This window comes from Mauremys reevesii, linkage group 8, assembly GCF_016161935.1.
Source record: "Mauremys reevesii isolate NIE-2019 linkage group 8, ASM1616193v1, whole genome shotgun sequence".
Lineage (NCBI taxonomy): Eukaryota > Metazoa > Chordata > Testudines > Geoemydidae > Mauremys > Mauremys reevesii.
In genome coordinates this window covers 43,409,411-43,427,640 of record NC_052630.1, presented here as the reverse complement: position 1 = coordinate 43,427,640, position 18,230 = coordinate 43,409,411, and the positions used below count along the sequence as shown (strand labels likewise).

General features: G+C 45.4%; 1 protein-coding gene across 1 annotated transcript in view; it reads right to left on the bottom strand.

Annotated features, from left to right (window-relative positions):
* NOTCH2 (notch receptor 2) overlaps positions 1-18,230 on the bottom strand; it is a 152,021-nt gene that overhangs the window by 79,729 nt on the left and 54,062 nt on the right. Inside the window, exons 6-7 of the mRNA XM_039486397.1 lie at positions 2,587-2,820; positions 978-1,133 (exon numbers count right to left, since the gene is read on the bottom strand). Of these exons, the coding sequence (XP_039342331.1) occupies positions 978-1,133; positions 2,587-2,820 (390 nt within the window). The remainder of the gene's footprint in view (positions 1-977; positions 1,134-2,586; positions 2,821-18,230) is intronic.

Genomic DNA, 18,230 nt, shown 5'->3' with positions numbered 1-18,230 from the left:
GGCAATCAGGTGGTTTGCGGCATTTGGGAGACAGGGGAGGGAGAGGGAGCCTGCGCGCCAAGTCCTCACTCATCCCCCCCCCCCTCCTGAACGCCGCAAGCCAGCTGATTGCTGTGGGCAGGAGGCGGGGGGGGAAGGAGAAGGCACTGATCCACGGGGTCTGCCAGCGGGCGGGAGGGCTTAGGGAAGCTGATGGGGGGTTGCCAGCTGTGGACAAAGCAGGCAGCCCAACGAGGTTATAGCGAAGCATTGAACAACTTTAAATGGAGCATGTTCTGTAATTGAGCAGGGACGTAAGATCGAAACAATGTTAAGCGAGAGGACGTTAAGTGGGGGAGTTACTGTAACATAATTAGCCCATGGAACTCATTTCCACAAGATGTAATTGAGGCCATAAGCTTATCAGGTTTAATAAGGATTAGCAATATTATATGGATGACATGAATATCCAGAGTTATAGCAGTAAGTATGAAGAGTTATGGAAGTAATGCAAGCTCTCTTGCTTCAACCTTTAAGTATCGGGGATTAATTAGAAACTTCCATGGGGGCAAGTATCCCATAACTGACTACGCAGGGCTTCTTGCACCTTTCCCTGAAGCAGCCAATACTACCCACTTTCAGAGACCGGCTTCTGACTAGATGGATCTCAAAGTCTGGTACCTCTGAGTTCTGATCCTCAGTGACAGACAGTCATTTAATCTCTATTTCAGCTTCCCTTAGAGAAGTGGTCATTCTAGCCTACCTTTCAGAGTTGGGGAGAGGTTATAGTGTTTGTAAAGTGCTCTGAGGATCAGAAGTACGACACAAGTCTTAAATTGTTGATGGAACAATGCAAGACTGTATCCTGGGCCTTTGTATCCTCACATAGGTTACGTATTTCCACAAGCTGTTCCTATTCCTCCCTCCATCAGTTTCTCAAGTAGAACATCCACACACCTACCTAATAGCAAATGCACAAATAGCAGATGGGAACTTACCCATAGCACACTCATCCACATCATCAGTACAGTCTGCTCCTTTATAGCCTTGAGGACAGGTGCAGATGTAGTGTCCATTCAGAGGGTTGGTATCACATAGAGCTCCCATCAGGCATGGGTTACTAACACATGCATCATCCAAGTGGCACAGAAGACCTACAGAAACAAAGGAGGTCACACTAAGCAGTTCATTGAGAAGAATAAAATCTGTTCATCGAGTTGCACCACTCATTTAGCATTCTCCACACTGATTTTTTTAATCTAGGCCCCATTTCCCATTCCAAGAGGTGACTGGAACCATGACAGAAGAAGATGTCACCTGCAGACATTTGCCACTGGAATCTGACCATGTACTGTACAGCATAATCCAATGCCATGTCATACTATTGTAATTTCAAAGTGTTTGTCAGTACTCCTCATATGCTATAATGGTTTAGTGTTTAAAGCATCAGACGGGAGCAGCTCTTCCTAGCTAGTTTTTCCTCTCCCCTTCACCAGCTAGCATGGTGCATCTTCTGCTGAACACAAAATGCAGCTCCCTTCCTTAGTCCTCAACATGGTCAGGAGCTATTGCATAGCATCCAGGCTGCCAGTGCAGCTCCCTTGGTGTGTCAATGCTCTTCGCTTCTTATCTCACCTGCAGGGGATTCTCCACCAGGCCAGATAAGGCAGCTTTAAAGCAACATTCCTTCAGTATACAGCCACATCCCAGTTCCCCACTTTAGTCATACGGGTGTGTTATCCCAAAGGCACAGGAGCGCCAAAATCCAGTCCCTCATCTCCTGGGCTCTGGTTTTATATACAAGCTGTATTCCAGGACTTGCACAGGGCCCCACCCAACCACACCTTCTCAGGGTAGTATAGCCCTCACAGGGTCTGCTAGTAATTCTTCCTCCCTTGAATAAGGGATCACAACGGTCTTTCCCCTCAGTGTATGAAGGGTGGCCAGCTTGTCCTGCCCTTGGTCACAGAGGAGTCTTTTACCACCCACAGGGTGACATCAGAGAGCATTTGGGCCCCATTTGCCTGCCCTGAGGTCCAAACTGCCCCAGTTTCTCCTTCTCCAAGGCCACTTCCTTCACACTGCCCGAATGGTACCAGGGGGTCTGGGTGTGGGCCAGGATCTATCTCTGTGTCATGTGCACACATAGGGACAGTTAGGGTTGTCCCGTTAGCCTTCATTTATGCTTTTAAGCATTTCTATTGGAAGCCTCCAAGTTAAACAATTTTAATCTTACTGTTCACAATTTACCCCGTGACAGGCCAGATGCTGGCTGGTCATTGCACAGGTGAGGAGGGTGCAGAGGGTATAAGAAACCTTCCTTTTCACTTTTGCTCCTGCATGCATGGCTAGAAACTTTCCCAAGTGAGGGTCCTCTTCCACACAAGTGGTGGATGGCCACAAAGAGGAGGGCACATTGCACCCTCTCACCGGATGGGGGAGTTGCTCCTGTGGTGTGAGCTCCCTGAGCCAGAAATGAGTAACATTTTTTAAAGTTTTTTAAAAGGCACATTTTAGTTTACTTTAGAAATGGTATCCTACACCTCTAGCTGTCTGCCGGCAGCACAGAGCAGCAATCCCAAAGCTATGTGCATTTCTTATCCTTACCTGTCTTTCCTTCTGGACAGATACATGTAAATGAGGCCACACGATCAATGCAAGTAGACCCAACAGCACAGGCAGTATTGAAACAGTCGTCAATGTTCTTACTGCAGTCCTCCCCACTCCAGCCATTGACACAGACACAGCTGTGGCCTCCATTGTGGTTGGTGCAGGTCCCTCCATTCTGACAGGCGTTGGGCTGGAGCTGACATTCATCTACATCCTCAGTACAAAACTGACCTGGCAAGTCAAGAGGGACTAGTTTAACAGAATTCCAGGGAAGCCTTGCACAAGATGCCATTCCACGAACTGAAAGATAGTCAGAAATCCTGAATACGGGATAGTTTGTGGAATAGAAAATGACTGTCTTGGGAGTACTTCTAAGAAAAACATAATTGATTAAATTCACCCAGGTACCCACTAGTGCTTTAATCTGCAAATGGAGGTGACCCATGCATTGCCAAGTGAATACTTGCAACAAATAAGCCCCTTGGGCTAACCAAGGGCTAATACAGTGGTCTCCAAACTTTTTTGATCGTGCACCCCTATCAGTAAAAAAAAATTGAGCACTCCCTAAGCCGCTTGCACCCCACTTTGGAGACCACTGGGCTAACAGAGAACTTCATCAGCTTACCACTGCCCTATCTGAATAGTCAGTATCCCAATCCAGTCCTTAGCAGGCATAGCTATTAACACAACTGACTACCATGTTCACAGCCTCAGTAGAAAGGCTCCTGGGCATTTAGTTATTGTGACAATGAATTTTCCCTCAGCCCTAGAAGGGGCGGTACACTCCAGGGGAGACACACTGCCTTGGAAGAACATATACATGGGGATATGAGCAAGGAATAGTTTTGCAGACACCTATCCTTGGAATATCTGCATCATGTCTCTGGACATACCCAGTATAAACTAGATGTTGCTAAAGGCCTGAGCAGACTCAGAGTATGTCTACACAGCAAAAGCTGCGCACGACTAGCTTACTCAAGCTAGCTTCAATCCAGCTAACGTGAGTACCAGTAGTAGGGGCAACAGCAGTGTGGGCTTCGCAGCAGGCTAACAAGCCAAGTACATACCCAAGTCTGTGCTGGGCCTATATTACCTGCTCCGAACCCCGTGGTGCATGTCTTCACTGCTATTGTTATTTGAGCAGGCTGGATTCAAAATAGCACAAGTAGGCTAACCTGTGCAGAACTTTTCCTGTATAAACATACCCTCAGTCTAAAAGTGGATGCTCCTGGAATTAAAGATGCTGTGTTTCTCTTGCCTTCTGAGTGTTAACTTATATCCAATCAAAGATCAACTGATTATTTACCCCTCTAAATCCACTGAATTTGCAAAGAAAAGTCTCAAAAAAATGGCATCAGCTTTAGCTTTGAAATTTTTCTCAACACCTTGCGGGCTACAGTGAAAGCACCAAAAGTACAAATGGACTTTTTTGTCTGATAGACCTAGCATCAATCCAGGTGTATAATGCTTGTCATGACACCATGCAGTAACAATACAGTAGGAATGAAGGCATTGACTGTGGTCCTGGATAAGATTAAACTGATTTTTAAAGATCTATATCTAATGTATATACATATTTTTCCCCTCATGGGGACACTACATGGCAGAGTTAAGGTTGTTTGGGTGATTTAACTGCATTTCTAGACTAACATACCTGCTAGTTTAACTTTCACTCTGAATTTCCTGGATACATAATGCTCATTTGGGGGAATAACTACAGCCCATTAATATATGCTCTAAATTATTGACATGTGCTCAACAGTAACTCCATGTTAATGTAGTTTGTCTCAGCATTTCCATATTTAAATTATAAATATGAGCCATAAACAAGAAACCAAGAGAACACTACCATGTTTTATGACAGAACAATTTAACAATTTGTAGTGTTCACCCTGAATTTTTTTTTCAAATTATAATTTTCAGTTCCAGATTCAGTTAGGTTATGGCCACTTCACACTGATTTAGAGCAACACAAGGCAACTGGAGTGCACTGCCCAGTTAAGATGGGTTTACAGCTGCTTTGCATCACCAGAGCTGTGCACAGCCCTAGAGTATAAACCCCGTTTTCTCTCTCCCTCCTGCTCCCCACATTTCCCTCCCCCCAACATGCAAATTCCCTTTCCCTCCTACACACACACATATCTTTCTGCACATCTTTCCTCCTGGCTGAATAATGCATCAGGCAGTTTTTGAGGAGACAGCTCAAATTAATCACTGTTGCCAACTCTTGGGATTTTATCTTATCTTGCAATATTTAGTGTTTCTTAAAGCCTCAACTCCTGGACTTGTGTGAATACATAAGAATTTCAGTTCTCATTTTAAAATTTAAAAATTTCCAACCCTCCTAGTTAAGGAGGAAAAGCTTGAAATCGTGCCCCAAGCATAACCCTAGAGGTTCAAAAACCAGAAGGTAAATCATAACCCAACACATATTTTTAAAAGCCTTATAGACTCATAGACTTTAGATGATCATAATGATCCCTTCTGACCTTAATCTGACCTCCTGCACAATGCAGGCCACAGAATCTCACCCACCCACTCCTGTAACAAACCCCTAACCTATGTCTGAGTTATTGAAGTCCTCAGATTGTGGTTTGAAGACCTCAAGCTGCAGAGAATTTAAATGCTTGGTTTTGGCACTATTGGATTAGTGGTCATTTTTCTAGTTATTCTTCATGACTGGAAGCTACTCCCTCAGAAGTTGGCATGTCTTCAGAGAAACTCAAGGACTACCCTCTTTCAAAGTGGTAAGCATCTATTGTTCTTAATGGGACTGAGGCCAGGGGTTGCCCTTAGAAAAGATGCTCACTGCCTCCCATTGTTCTCAATGGAAATATAACCCCATGTCCTCAGGGAGGATCCTGGCTCCCTGAAGTACTAGGAAGGGGAAGAGGAACACTGTGAGGAGGTGGTGATGGATGGAAGCTGTGTCTAAGGAAACCTGTGGCTTCGGTCCCAGTGAATCCTATTCTTGGGAGTTTCTCTAAAGATTAATCTTCAGCCTCTGTTGACAAGACTTTAGTTAAGAATAATGGGGAAAGTGACATTAACCCTAAATCTCTTTAAAAATGTTTTTTTTAATCTATCCCTTGCACAAGATATACTCAAATTTTACCTCTGAAAATTCCATAGACAGACTAAGCCTGAGCAGAGATTGTGAGGGACAAAAAAAGCTCTGAAATAAGGAACAAGTCTAAAATACTTAGTCAACGGAGCTTCTCCAGATGTACCTGTAACATAGATTTGAATCTGGACCAATGCAACCTGTAAGAGACATGTGTTGTATATTTGCAGTTACACACACTATGAATTGGTGGAGTGTTGTTGGACAGTGCTTTAAGCACAAACATGCTTTGAGCAGTGGATTGAACTAGATGACCTCCTGAGGTCTCTTCCAACCCTAATCCTCTATGCATCTATGATTCTATGCAAATTTGGGGAACTATGCAACTCTTTAATAAAAGGAAAGCTCATACATGGAATATAAAATGAGCAGGGAATGCACAAGTTTCTCCAAGAAACCACTTCAATCTTATTCTGACCCAGATATTTGCAGAGCTAGGGAAATCAGTGAAATGAAGACTGGCTCTGAGTGACCTTGTACAGAGTAAACACCTAGTCCATGTGGTATTTCAAAACAGAAGATGGATAGAATAAGACAACAACCTTCAGCTCTAAATGTTTACTGACTATGAAACTGAGGTACTTTCTGTGCTTTTTTTTTTCTTGGAAGTCATCAGGGATTAAGTTCTCCAAGAGCAACTATACAGAATAGGATACTTTGGGTGCAAACACTTTTCCGATATCTCTGATGGGATTTTTTAAAAGGGCAGCTTTTGAACAGCACAAAGAAGTTTTATATATGGCCATAATGGCCAAGTAGTTGGCAGCTCTCAAATTTAAGGACACCAAGGAATACATTTTTCTTTCCAGCACATTTAATCGTTTAGACTGTTCCCAGGGGTTGAAGACATGTTCCCAGCTTTATGCACCTCTTTCACAGCAGAGTCTACAAGGTCAGCCTAGTGTAAGATGGAGAAAAATTAAAAACTCTCCCTGGGAACCTGGTAAAAGTGCTCAGATTTCCTTGATGCAGAAGGACGAGAGAGTCAGGGTGATTCCAGACTTCCTTACATAGCTCCACCAAGCCCTCATTGACATCTCCATACATCTCTTTAGGAGCTGCGGAATGCCAAAAAATTGTATGGCTTCATTAGCAAGGCAGCTGCAGAGATAGAACCACAGCCACTGCATTCACCAAGTTCTGAAAAACTGTGGCATTACTTGGAGATGAGGAAGCATCCGAGACTGCTACATCCAGAGAAACAGTAGATGTACCATTGGCTCTTCTCCCTCAACAAAGAATCCCACTCCACATCAGGCAGCAACATTTTCAATTTTTTTCACACCACGCTATTTACTGAATTCTACCCAAGTTCATGAACAGTTTTGGTGCCCCAAAAAATGCATTTTTCAGCTAATTTACTGTTTGCCGAAAACCTCCCACACGGCTCTAGTCAACACTGCTCTCCCCACCAATAATACCCATTCAGATTTAGGGCTTGTCTTCAGTACTGGGGTAAATCAACCCTAAGTTACGCTACTCCAGCTATGTGAACAATGTAGCTGGAGTTGACATAGCTTAGGTCAACTTATCCCAGTGTCTTCATTGCGCAGCGTTGACAGGAGATGCTCTCCTGTGAACTTACCTTAATCTTCTCGGGGAGCTGGAGTACTGGGGTCGAATCGGAGAGTCCTCTGCAGTCGATTTAGCAGGTCTTCATTAGACCTACTAAATCAACCACTGCTGCATCGATTGCAGCAACGTCGATCTCCCGCAGTGAAGACCAGACCTTATTTTAGTCCTGAAGACATTTAATGGAACAGAGGCTCTCAAGAACTTCCTGGGCTCACCAGACTCCCTTTGGAGTTGATCTGTGATCAAGTATAACAATGCCTATTTTCCTTAGAAGCATGGTCACCAAAGCACTAAGCTCGGATCTAACTGGTATTGAGCACCCCTCAAATAGATAGACTAGACCGGGGTCAGCAACCTTTCAGAACAGACTTGGTGTGCCAAGTTTTCATTTGTTCTCTCTAATTTAAGGATTCGCATGCCAGTAATACATTTTAATATTTTTAGAAGGTCTCTTTCTATAAGTCTATAATATATAACTAAACTATTGTGGTATGTAAAGTAAATAAGGTTTTTAAAATATTTAAGAATCTTAATTTAAAATTAAATTAAAATGCAGAGCCCCCTGGACCAGTGGCCAGGACCCAGGCAGTGTGAGTGCCACTGAAAATCAGCTCGCGTGCCGCCTTTGGCACGCGTGCCATAGGTTGTCTACCCCTGGACTAGACAGACCTGTACAAAGCCTTCTTCCACAACACCAGACCTCATCCAACACTGCAGAGAGGAAGACTGCTTTAGAGGGAATATTAAAGGACCTGATCCCACAGATCCTGAGGAAGAGTAGTGGTGGCTCAGTTCAGATCATGGTTCCAGGTCATATGACATCATCTACACGCTCAGAGTGTCTCATTGGGGCTTTGCCAAATGGATCAGATAGAAAGTCCAATGCAGGAGACAGGTCCCATCAGCCCAGCTCTGGAGGCCCTATTCTCTAGGGATGATCTGGGGAATTACAAATCAGTAAATCTCACCTCTGTACCTAGTGAATTGGCTGAATGGATCCTTTAAACTAGAACAAAAACATCTGAAAGACATGACAGGGTTTAACCATCATGATTTAGGGAATGGAAAGTTGTCTTTTTCCAATTAGACTTGCATGCATATGAAAGCAGGGGACAAATGAGAACCAGGTGATGTATCTTACATTTTCAAAAAGCCTTTCACAAGATCTCTCACAAGAGGCTGTTAAAGAAACTAAGTAGTCATGGGGTGAGAGGCAAAGTCCTGTAATGGCTCAAAAACTGGCAAATACAACAAAATAGTAAAAATAAGTGGTCAATTTTCATCATGATAAAAGGTTAACAGCACAACGTCTCAAGGATCTCCATTAGGTCCAGTGTTTAATGCAGCTTGTTAATTATCTGGAAAGGTGGGCGGAGCAGTGAGATAACAAACTTTGCATATGAAAAAGCTATTTATGTTAGAGAAACCTAACCAAGTTAGGTGAACAGACAACACAATGGCAAGTGAAATTCAATGCTGAAAAATGCAAGGTAATGTACATTGGAGGGGAAAGTCAATGAAGACCTCTGCTCAATGGGCAAGTGCAGATGAAAAAGCTAACAAGATAGTATAATGCAGAAAATAGTATGCTATTATATAAATTAATGATATAGCCTCATCTGGAACACTATGTACAGTACTGGCCTTCCCATCTCAAAAAGGGTATTGAAATAAAGAGGTTTCAGACACTGATAACAAGACTGATTGGATCATGGAAAATTCCTGTGGCAATAGTTTGAAGAAATGGATTGATTACCATTGAAAGGGGATAAAGAAGGGACATGATAAAATCATCTAACATAATGGATGGTCTAGCGAAGGTAGATCGAGACATTCTGTTCTCCCTGCCTCATAACACAAGAACAAGGGGACATTCAATGAAATTGATAGGTGAGAAATTCAAAATGTGTAAGAGAAAATACTCCATCACATGCATAATTAAACTCTGGAATTTATTGCCATAGGATGTCACTGAAGTCATTAATTTTGAAATCTTGCTAAGAGGGATGGGTAAGAATACCCAGAGTTATCACAGTTAATGCTAATAAAGCAATGAAGGGAGATAAAGTCCCATCCTCAAAGGTTTAATGCAATCTCCATTAGGGACTGAGAGCTTCACGGTGGTGCAGATTACCCCACATCTGCCTACTGTGGGGCTTTTTGCCCCTTCCTCGGAAGCACCCAGTGTCTGCCACCATCAGAGAATAAATAATGGGGCTGATGGACCACGGGTCCCTTCCAACATGGCAATTCCTGTGTTTCAATGTCAGAGTCTTTTCTCTGACCCTCCTAGGGCTCAGAATCAGATCTCATGGATCCACTACTTAGGATGAACACTGATTCTGAGCCCCTAGAACTTGTTTCAATAATTCTCCACAAGGCACTATGACCACAACTACCCCTCTCAACCTGGAGGGAGGCTTAGTGGGCACATTATTCATATCTGGGGAGGCTTTTCAGGAAGAGGTCTCCTTAATTCATACACCACCACAACACCTTGCTGGACCCATGTCTTTTGATCCGTCTGGTGTCTTTTTGAAGAATTTGTAGGCATCACAGGCACAGCCACTGGCAGCAGAATGACTCTTCCCCAAGGCATAAAAGGCACCTTTTAGGCCTATCTGAAACAGAGAACTTACCTGGGTGATTAGGAATGGCTCCTAAATGCAAGGGATTTTGATGATCTACCATGTTGGGCAAAGCTGGAGGCAACCCAAGAGAGCAAAAACTACCAGTATGTATCTATTATCAAACATAAAACCTGAATATGAATTAAAAGTAGATTAGATATAAAACTACAATCATTTTAAGATAACAGGATGGAAAACAAGGATAATTTCATGACCACTCCAGGAGGCAGACAGCGGAACTGAGGTACTGTTAGAAGGGATTTTAAGCCTTCTGACTTAAAATGTTGGGCTTTAGTGAATCGTACATGCCCCTAACTGCCAACTATTGCCCGAAAACAGTTCCATGATCTAATGGTTGCACATGCAGCTTCTACTGGGGGGCTCTGTGGAGGCACTATTATAAATGAGAAAAATGAATGATGTGGAAAGTCACTGGTGGTATGGAATGATTGGGTGCTCTAATAGGGTGCTGGCTGGTGAAGTGCTTTGGGATGAGATGGTGATGGAGAAGTGGTGGAAAGAAGATACATCACCACATTAAACCACTCTTCATCTCGTCCATCCCCTCTCTCTTCACCTCCTCTAGAAAACACAGTAAACTTGGGAAAGACCTAGTAAGTGAAGAGATCTGCAAGACAAAATATAAAAGTCACAAAAATGCTCCATGTTCTCAAGCTAATACAGCAATGTATTTTTAGTAATTACCTAAAGACATTAATCACCTCACTATAAGGTCTGGTCTTCACTTGAAGGCGTTTGCTGTACCAGCAACCTGCCCCCAGTGGAGAGACAGCTTATACCAGTTCCCCAAACAGACTACATTATATGAACAAAACAACATTTTTGCTGGTATAACAACATCCAAGTAGGGCTTCTGCATAGCTATGTCAGAGGGGAGAGAGAATGGGGATTCACTGGTCAACACAACTATGCCAGCCAAACTTATAAGTGTAGACCAGGTCTTAGTAGGAGAAAGTAACCAAAGATGATGTCAGCAGGAGTTAGAACAATTGTCTTATCTGTTACTCTCATCTCCCCCACCAATCCAGACTCAGTATCAGGCAGTCCAGCCCTCTTCATCTTGGAGACAAGTTTATGCAAATATCTTTGAGTGCCACTGTACAAGTCCCTCAAGAGACTGCTTGGCACATTCAAAGAGTACTTCCAAAGCTGGAAGATCACTACGAACATGAGGGAACAAGAGGAACGTGTTCTGGATTGGCAGATGTTCATTCTACCAGAGATCATTTAACATTAAAGTTGCACTGTTTCCTTAGTGGTCATCTGCTAATCCAGACTCATTATTAAGAATTAGCAAGCAGCGCAGAATGATATTGAAGATCTGGTCGATATTTCATAATTCATACTCAATGCAATCCTAGCTAAAGCAGGAGTTTAAATTCCTTTGAACACGAATCCTCACACTCTGGATGAAGCTGAATGTGGATGGCAGACTCCGGGATGAATTGTGGTCAAGTACGTCAGATTCTTTTCCGTGGTCTCCAAGGATTTGCATCCCTGAGCTGCAGCTCTGCCACCTTTGCAGGGTGCAGTGTGCCCTCCCCCCACAGTGGCTAGCCCTGCCAATTTATGCAGGGGGTAGAAAGGAGAAAAGGGATCATAATCCCATGTTTCCCCCTACCCTCCCTGCCCCCTTTCGAACAGCTAACCCCCAATGGACTACTACAGGGAACAGGACTGCACTCTCCCATAGCTTCTGACCAGCCTCTGTACATTTTAGTGCAAGGGTGCTTATTGCTCCTTGAACTCTCAAGGGCCTGCCAGCATCACAAACATTACATCATCACTCACTGTTGGGTAAGGATTTAAAATTTCTGAAAAGTTAGAAGCAAATATATTCAGTAGTTTAGGGCTCAGTGAGCTGATTACTTTGAGACTTCAGAGCCAGTATCACCTTTCTAACCTGGTTAATTTAAAGCCTTTGTTTTATCACTTGAAATGTTATGGAGAAGTACTTTGGAGCTGAAAATTATCCTGCGCATAGCCCATTTTTTGCCCCCACAAAAATAGTATTACTTGTTACTGTATCTTTTTCTGCAACAGAAGCTGAAGAAAGTGGTTTCTGTCAAAAGAGTAAATTTAAACACAAGAAATGAGAGCACAAGATCTTATAGCAATTTTTTCACTCTAGCTCTTTGATATTTGTCAGCCTTCTTGGCAGAGAAAAAAGTCACGCCACCTCAGGCTGACTTGACCAAAATTCCTCCCAGAGGCTGCCAGCCACACTGTGGCACTTTCATCCACCAGTACACAGAGCAGGCTCATGCTCACAGAGATTAAAAGGTGTCCAAATCCCACTGTAATTAAATGGGAGCTGAGGTGCTTAATCCCTGTGGGTTCCTTTGAAAATTCCTGCCTAAAGCTCTGCTCCCTGGTGCAACAGCACAGGATCAGAGTCACAACAATTGAAGTAAGAAAGCATCGACCCCCATGCCTGAAGAGAAGCTTAAGTAAAGGCAGTTTGTTAGAGACAAATCCACTTCTTGAGTACAATCCCAAACGGAAGTTAACCAGTGGATTCAGCTGCTCTAGCCCCATATGCTTGTACAGACACTTCACCTGAATGTAGATGTCCCTTAGATAAACAGGTGCACTCTCCATCTTAAAGACCATGGATTGTTTTGCCCATGAACAAATGGCTATGGTAAAGCCCTGATGACATCTAAAAACAACTGCCACTGTGGTTGTCTACCAGCCTTTTATACTTCCTCTTCCTGTCCCGCCCCTCTGCTTCCGGCATGGGGTCTGGCCCTCCTGGCTCCACCCTCCAGGTGGCTTGCGGCGTTCTCTCCCTGTCTGCCATGCCTTCTTGCTACAGAAACCTAGAGATGATTTTGGGGGAGCTTCACCAAGAACCACCTCAGAAAGTTTGCCAATGACAATGCAGGAAGTTGCCTGACATCAGGGTCTACCCGCAATGCCAGGTGGACCACAGTTGAGCTTCTTGACGGTGAGAGCAGCTGATCATTACTGACAACAACAGTTTCTGGCCATTGCGCAATGAAAACAAGATTGAATCCTCAGAGAAGAAGAGTAAAGGAGAGGAAAAACCAAGAGCATTCTGCAGCAAAGTGGGGAGTCTCCACAGATTGTTAGCTTTGCTGAAGGGGCAGGAAGATTACTAGGCTGAAAGCACCAAACAGCCTCCAAGGGCTGAATTTGGGCACCAACAGAGAAATTAATGTTTGCAATGTGAAGTGGGCCAGACTACAAAGAATCGAGCCTGGCAGATGGCTTCTTCAACAAGAAGGGGCTTTGAGACTACACAGTACTGTTCTTCACAAGATGCAGCACAAATTACATTAGGGATCCACAATACTGTTCCACACTGGACATGACAGAGATTAAGAGTGATTTGCTATAAAGGAGAAATTCAAATTGCAAACAGTTTAAATTGGACTCAGTTTGACAACCAAGTTCTACAAGAGGAAGCTGTAGAAGAACACTACTAAGGCTTAGCACTTACATTTTGTGAAATGGTTGGAGAATGTAACATCTGTATAGGCCAAGCATAGTAATAAATTTGCGTACATATACATAAATTGCAACCACACATTTTTCCAAAAAAATAAATAAAAATAAAATAAAAAAATAAAATAAAAAGGAATAAGTGGAGCAGCACTGCATCAATTCAAGATCACCCCACAGGATTTTGGCTTCCAAAACAGTGCCTGCCTTTACTGAATCATAAGACACCAGAAGTATGAGCTGTCACTTTCAAAAGACTCCAAGAATCAGTTTTTGCTTCCCAGTCTATCTCAGTTAAAAATTAGCAAAGCTCTACTATACAGCCATAAACAATTGAAAATTAGTTTGGCTACATAAGAGAGGCTCCATGCTTCACCAAAACACTCATGCAAGACATGTCAAGATCTGTTCCTGCAGCTCTATAGCTGGTTATTTTAAGAAATCCCAACCACAGAAGTATCCAAATCCTGCAGGGTTGATAGCAATAATCCTTGCAATTACCCAACATTACTCACTTGGATTTGAGGCAGAATTTAATTATGAGGATGCCTCAGTGGGCTAGTTATAGTAGCATCCCCTCTGAATGTTTATGTGATAACCCTACTAGATTATGATGTAGTAGTAGTAACAAAGGATGACCCCCAGCTGTGCTGGATAGGCATGGACTATTGGGAAGCTGTCACATTACCATGCAAAGATTCAAGATAGAAAGATACATTTTGGTGGGAAACTGATGCTACACCATTTAGATGAATCTCTGAAGAGTAGCAACCATGTCTTTTGTCTGAGCTGCCCAGGGCATTTTGGACACAATATAAAATAATATTTATCTAATTTAATTTGACATGGGAGAATGACATGGATATAAAAAGTGAAGGTTCCCTTAGCATGAAAAGTAGTTTCCTACATTCATGGGAGATGCCAGGTAAAGACTAACATTTCCAAACATATTTTTTTGTGAAAATGAAGCTAAGATTGCAGGAAAGTACCATTGGATTGAATGTATATGGCTTTAAATGAACATTATGAGTTAAAGATTAGAAACGCAAAAGTTCAGAGTCAAGGTTAACCTAAAAGAAATCCAAATCACTGAAAGCGTGAACATTCAATGTTAAAGCAACCAAACAGCTGTAACTGCCCTCATAGCTCAGCCTCCCATCTTAAAAAATTGTGCACCATAAAGTATTGAAAATGTGTGCCACAGAACATCAATCTTTTTTTTCATACACATGCTCCTCCAATACCACCTGTGCTGTTTGATCACCATACTAACCTTTGCTCTTTCAATGTAAGTGCTACAGTTACAAGATCTGGGCACATTTTAGCTGTTGTCCAGTGACACCGATAACTGATCGCCACATGCCATCTGACCAGTTTCAGTGAGGTGCCAATACTTAATGTCTTCAGCACTTCACAGAATTGAGCCCTCAGTTCTGAGCAGAGATCGCAGTGAAAATGCTGAGATATGCTGAAGGTGGAACTGCTTGTTACTGATAAAGCAGTTTAGGTTGTATACATTCATATACAATCAGCTTTAATTCTGAATTTTCATGGCGTCTAAAGTCTGCGTGGTCTAAAATGCCAGTGTTCTTGAAAGGTAATGTATAGAAAGTTCTGATGTGCCCGCAACCTTAACTTTACCTTAAAATGAAGGTAATTCCCACAGAAACCTTTTATGTAAAATTTAGCCTGGTTCTAGAGAGCAAAGGGGACAAGGGATGCGACATTCCTTCCCTTCCCCTTGCTTTCACAGATGTGAGCCTTGTTAATGCACATGTAAGATCCTCCAGAGAACACCCATCTCCTGCAGACTTAGGATGTACACAGGAGGAGTGCTCTGCCTGGGTAACCACTTCTGGCCCTTAAGGGCCTTCAAAGCCCATGACAAACTTCCTGAGCCTAGCAGCCCTCAGCCCAGAAGGCTCACTGTGGGGAACTCCAGCCTTTGCCTTTGAAAACCTTGAGAATTTAACCACAGCCCCAACCTCCCCACAAGGGATTGGTCCTGCTTTGAGCAGGGGGTTGGACTAGATGACCTCCTAAGGTCCCTTCCAACTCTGATATTCTGTGAAGCCTTAGCAAGCTCATGGCCCATCACCAACCTCTCCTTCACGTGAGCCATAGCATGGGTTAGTCGGCACTCCCTGCCAACAAACCTATATGCCTAGCTAGGCTCATGATGGCCCAACAAGGCAGAATGGCCTCCTCAGGGGACTATTACTAAGGGTCATGAGAGGGATCAAAAGGGTACCCCATAAATCTAAGGCTCAGGAGGACCCCCAAATCAGCCTAAAGCTTGCAGAGGCTGCAGGTCACAACAAATCTTCTAAGGTCTGCAGTGTGGGGCAAGCATGAGAGCTCAAAAGGTTCATTGGGTTTCTCCCACTGAGTGCCTCCTTTATGCCGTCCAAGGCCCCTGCTCTCTTCAGTTCCGCGCTCTGAAGATCTCCTGCAGGTTAGGGCTAGGAGAGGCAGCCATTCTTCAAACATGAATTATTTTCCTCCACTCTTTTCCCAAGCTCAGACATAGAGAAAAGTGTTACAAGTCAAGCTGTTGGACACCTCACTCATTGATGTGTTTTCACTTAAAAACAAATGGTCTGATTAAGTTCAATTTTGGTGGAGAGTTATTTTCCATTGACAGGCCTCCTTTATGGCTGGTTTACATTGAGGCTGATTATCTGTACCAGGAAAAAAGCTAGAAAGATTTTATGAAACCTTCAGTCTCCAGCACCCAAATTCCCTATCTTAAGCTTGCCTGAGCTGCTAATTCACAGAGATGTTCATATTTAAAAAAAAGACGGTTACTCACCTGTAGTAACTGGTGTTCTTCGAGATGTGTTGCTCCTCCATTTTCCAGTTAGGTGTGCGCGGCGCGCGCGGCTTCTCCGAACTTTTTCCTAGCAACCCGGCGGGCGGGCGCGGGCGCCGCGCGGGCGGCGCGGCGCTATATATACAATATATACCCCCGGCCCCCTCGCCTTCCTTGTTCTCGGCCCGATGCTAGGGGAAGGAGGGCGGGGAGGGGGAATTGGGAAACACAGAAACAACACACCACAAACACCAGAGGTGAGGTGAGTAATTCTTTCTTCTTTTCTTTCTTGCCCAATTTGCAAGGTGAATCCAGTACCTTACCTTTAGGGTGCGGTGGGGGGCGTGGAGGTGGAGTGAGAGAGTGCGGCTGAGCCGTCGCGCGACTGCTGCCTGCACTGCTGCGTGCCTGCGTGTGGGAGGCGGTGTGGAGGCGAAGGTACAGGTAGTCAGCAGGGTGCCTGAGATGTCCTGGATGGGCTGGGCGGGGCGGGGGGCGCGGCGGCGCTTGAGCGAGGGTGAGAGAGTGGTCGTGGAGGAGTCACGCGAGCATGACCGTGAGCATGACCGGATGCATGAGGTCACCCAGGAGTAGGCAGCAATGCGCTTTCATGCGCGCGGATGCATGCGCATGCGCGAAGAGCCGAAAAAGGAAAGAGGCGGTCGGAACGCCATGCCCCCCCGCCCGCGCCACGGCCGCAGGGTGTGGAGCTGTTGTGGGGCGCTGGGCTGGGGGCGAAAGACGGGAAGGGCGAAGCCTGAAGAGAAGGGAGGAAGGCCGACCTGAGGTGGGGGACCAAGGTGGAGGGCGGGCCACCTTATCCGCGGGGGCCCTATCGGGGTGGGGAGGCCCATAGGAGGCCCACGAGACTCTCTCAGACTCTCGGCCCGATGTTATGGCAACCAGGAGGCCGTTATAGGGGAGGAGAGGGAGAGAAGAAGGAGCCAGGGAGAGGAATGGAGGACCCGTGGCCAAGGGCCCAGGGAGAGACAGGTCCAGGTCGTCAGGTCGGGCGGCGCGTCGGGGCGGCGCGGGGTCGGCCGGGGCGGAGGAAGAGGAGACATCGAAGGGGAGACCATGGTCCGACGGACACAGACGGACGACGCAAAGGCGAGGACCCGCATGGGTGGGAACCCGCTCAAGAAGAGGAAGCCAGACCAGGCTCACCAGTAGGTAGTCCAGTAGGGGGTATGTAGGGTTGGTCTGTAGTAAAGAGGACCTGCTGGCTGGGTCACACACTGGTGAGCGCGCCTTCCATTTTTCCACTTTATTATGTGGGGCAAGAGGCTACTTACTTACGGGGAAAGGTGCATCCCTGCTCTGGCTGCTGAACACGTGGGGAGGAACCGGGCTCAAGATGAGGGAGATTGGAGGAGGGAGATCAGGGAGAGATGTGGGAGGGTGAGATGAGGTCGTGTGAGAGGTGGAGGAGTCTGGTGGGCGGAAGGCTGATGGGGGGAGAGCAATAGGGTGGCCGAGGCTGAGGGCACCAGTGAGCCGAGCCCTGTGCGGCCGGGCCGCCCGCGATCACCGAGGAAGGCACTAGCGGAAGGGAGGAGCCTGGAGCCTGGAGAGCGGAGAGAGAGAGGGAGGAGCCCGGAGAGAGAGAGCCCGGCCGAGTGCTGAGGAACTGAGAGGGAGAGCAGAACGAGTGCCCTCGAACGAAACGAAGAGGAGAACCGAGGAACCCCCCTCTGGAAAAAAGACCGTGTACCCGGGAAACCCGACCGGAGAGAACCACGGAGAAAGCAGAACTGGGAGGCGTGGAGGTGGAGAGAAACGCAGAAGGCTGAGGCGGCGGGCAGGAGGTCTGGTGAAAGGGAAGAGAGGACGAGGAGAGAGGAGGAGGAGGGTCGAGCAGGAGAGTGTTCACGTAGTGTAGGCCTGGGATCGCCCAGTTGTCGTGTTGTAGGCATTGCAGCGGCTGTTGCCTGTTGTGTCTTGTGTGGTTTGCGTCAAAGGGGGGCGGAGCTGCCCCCCGGTCGGAGCGAGCCCGGGGGCGGATGAGCCG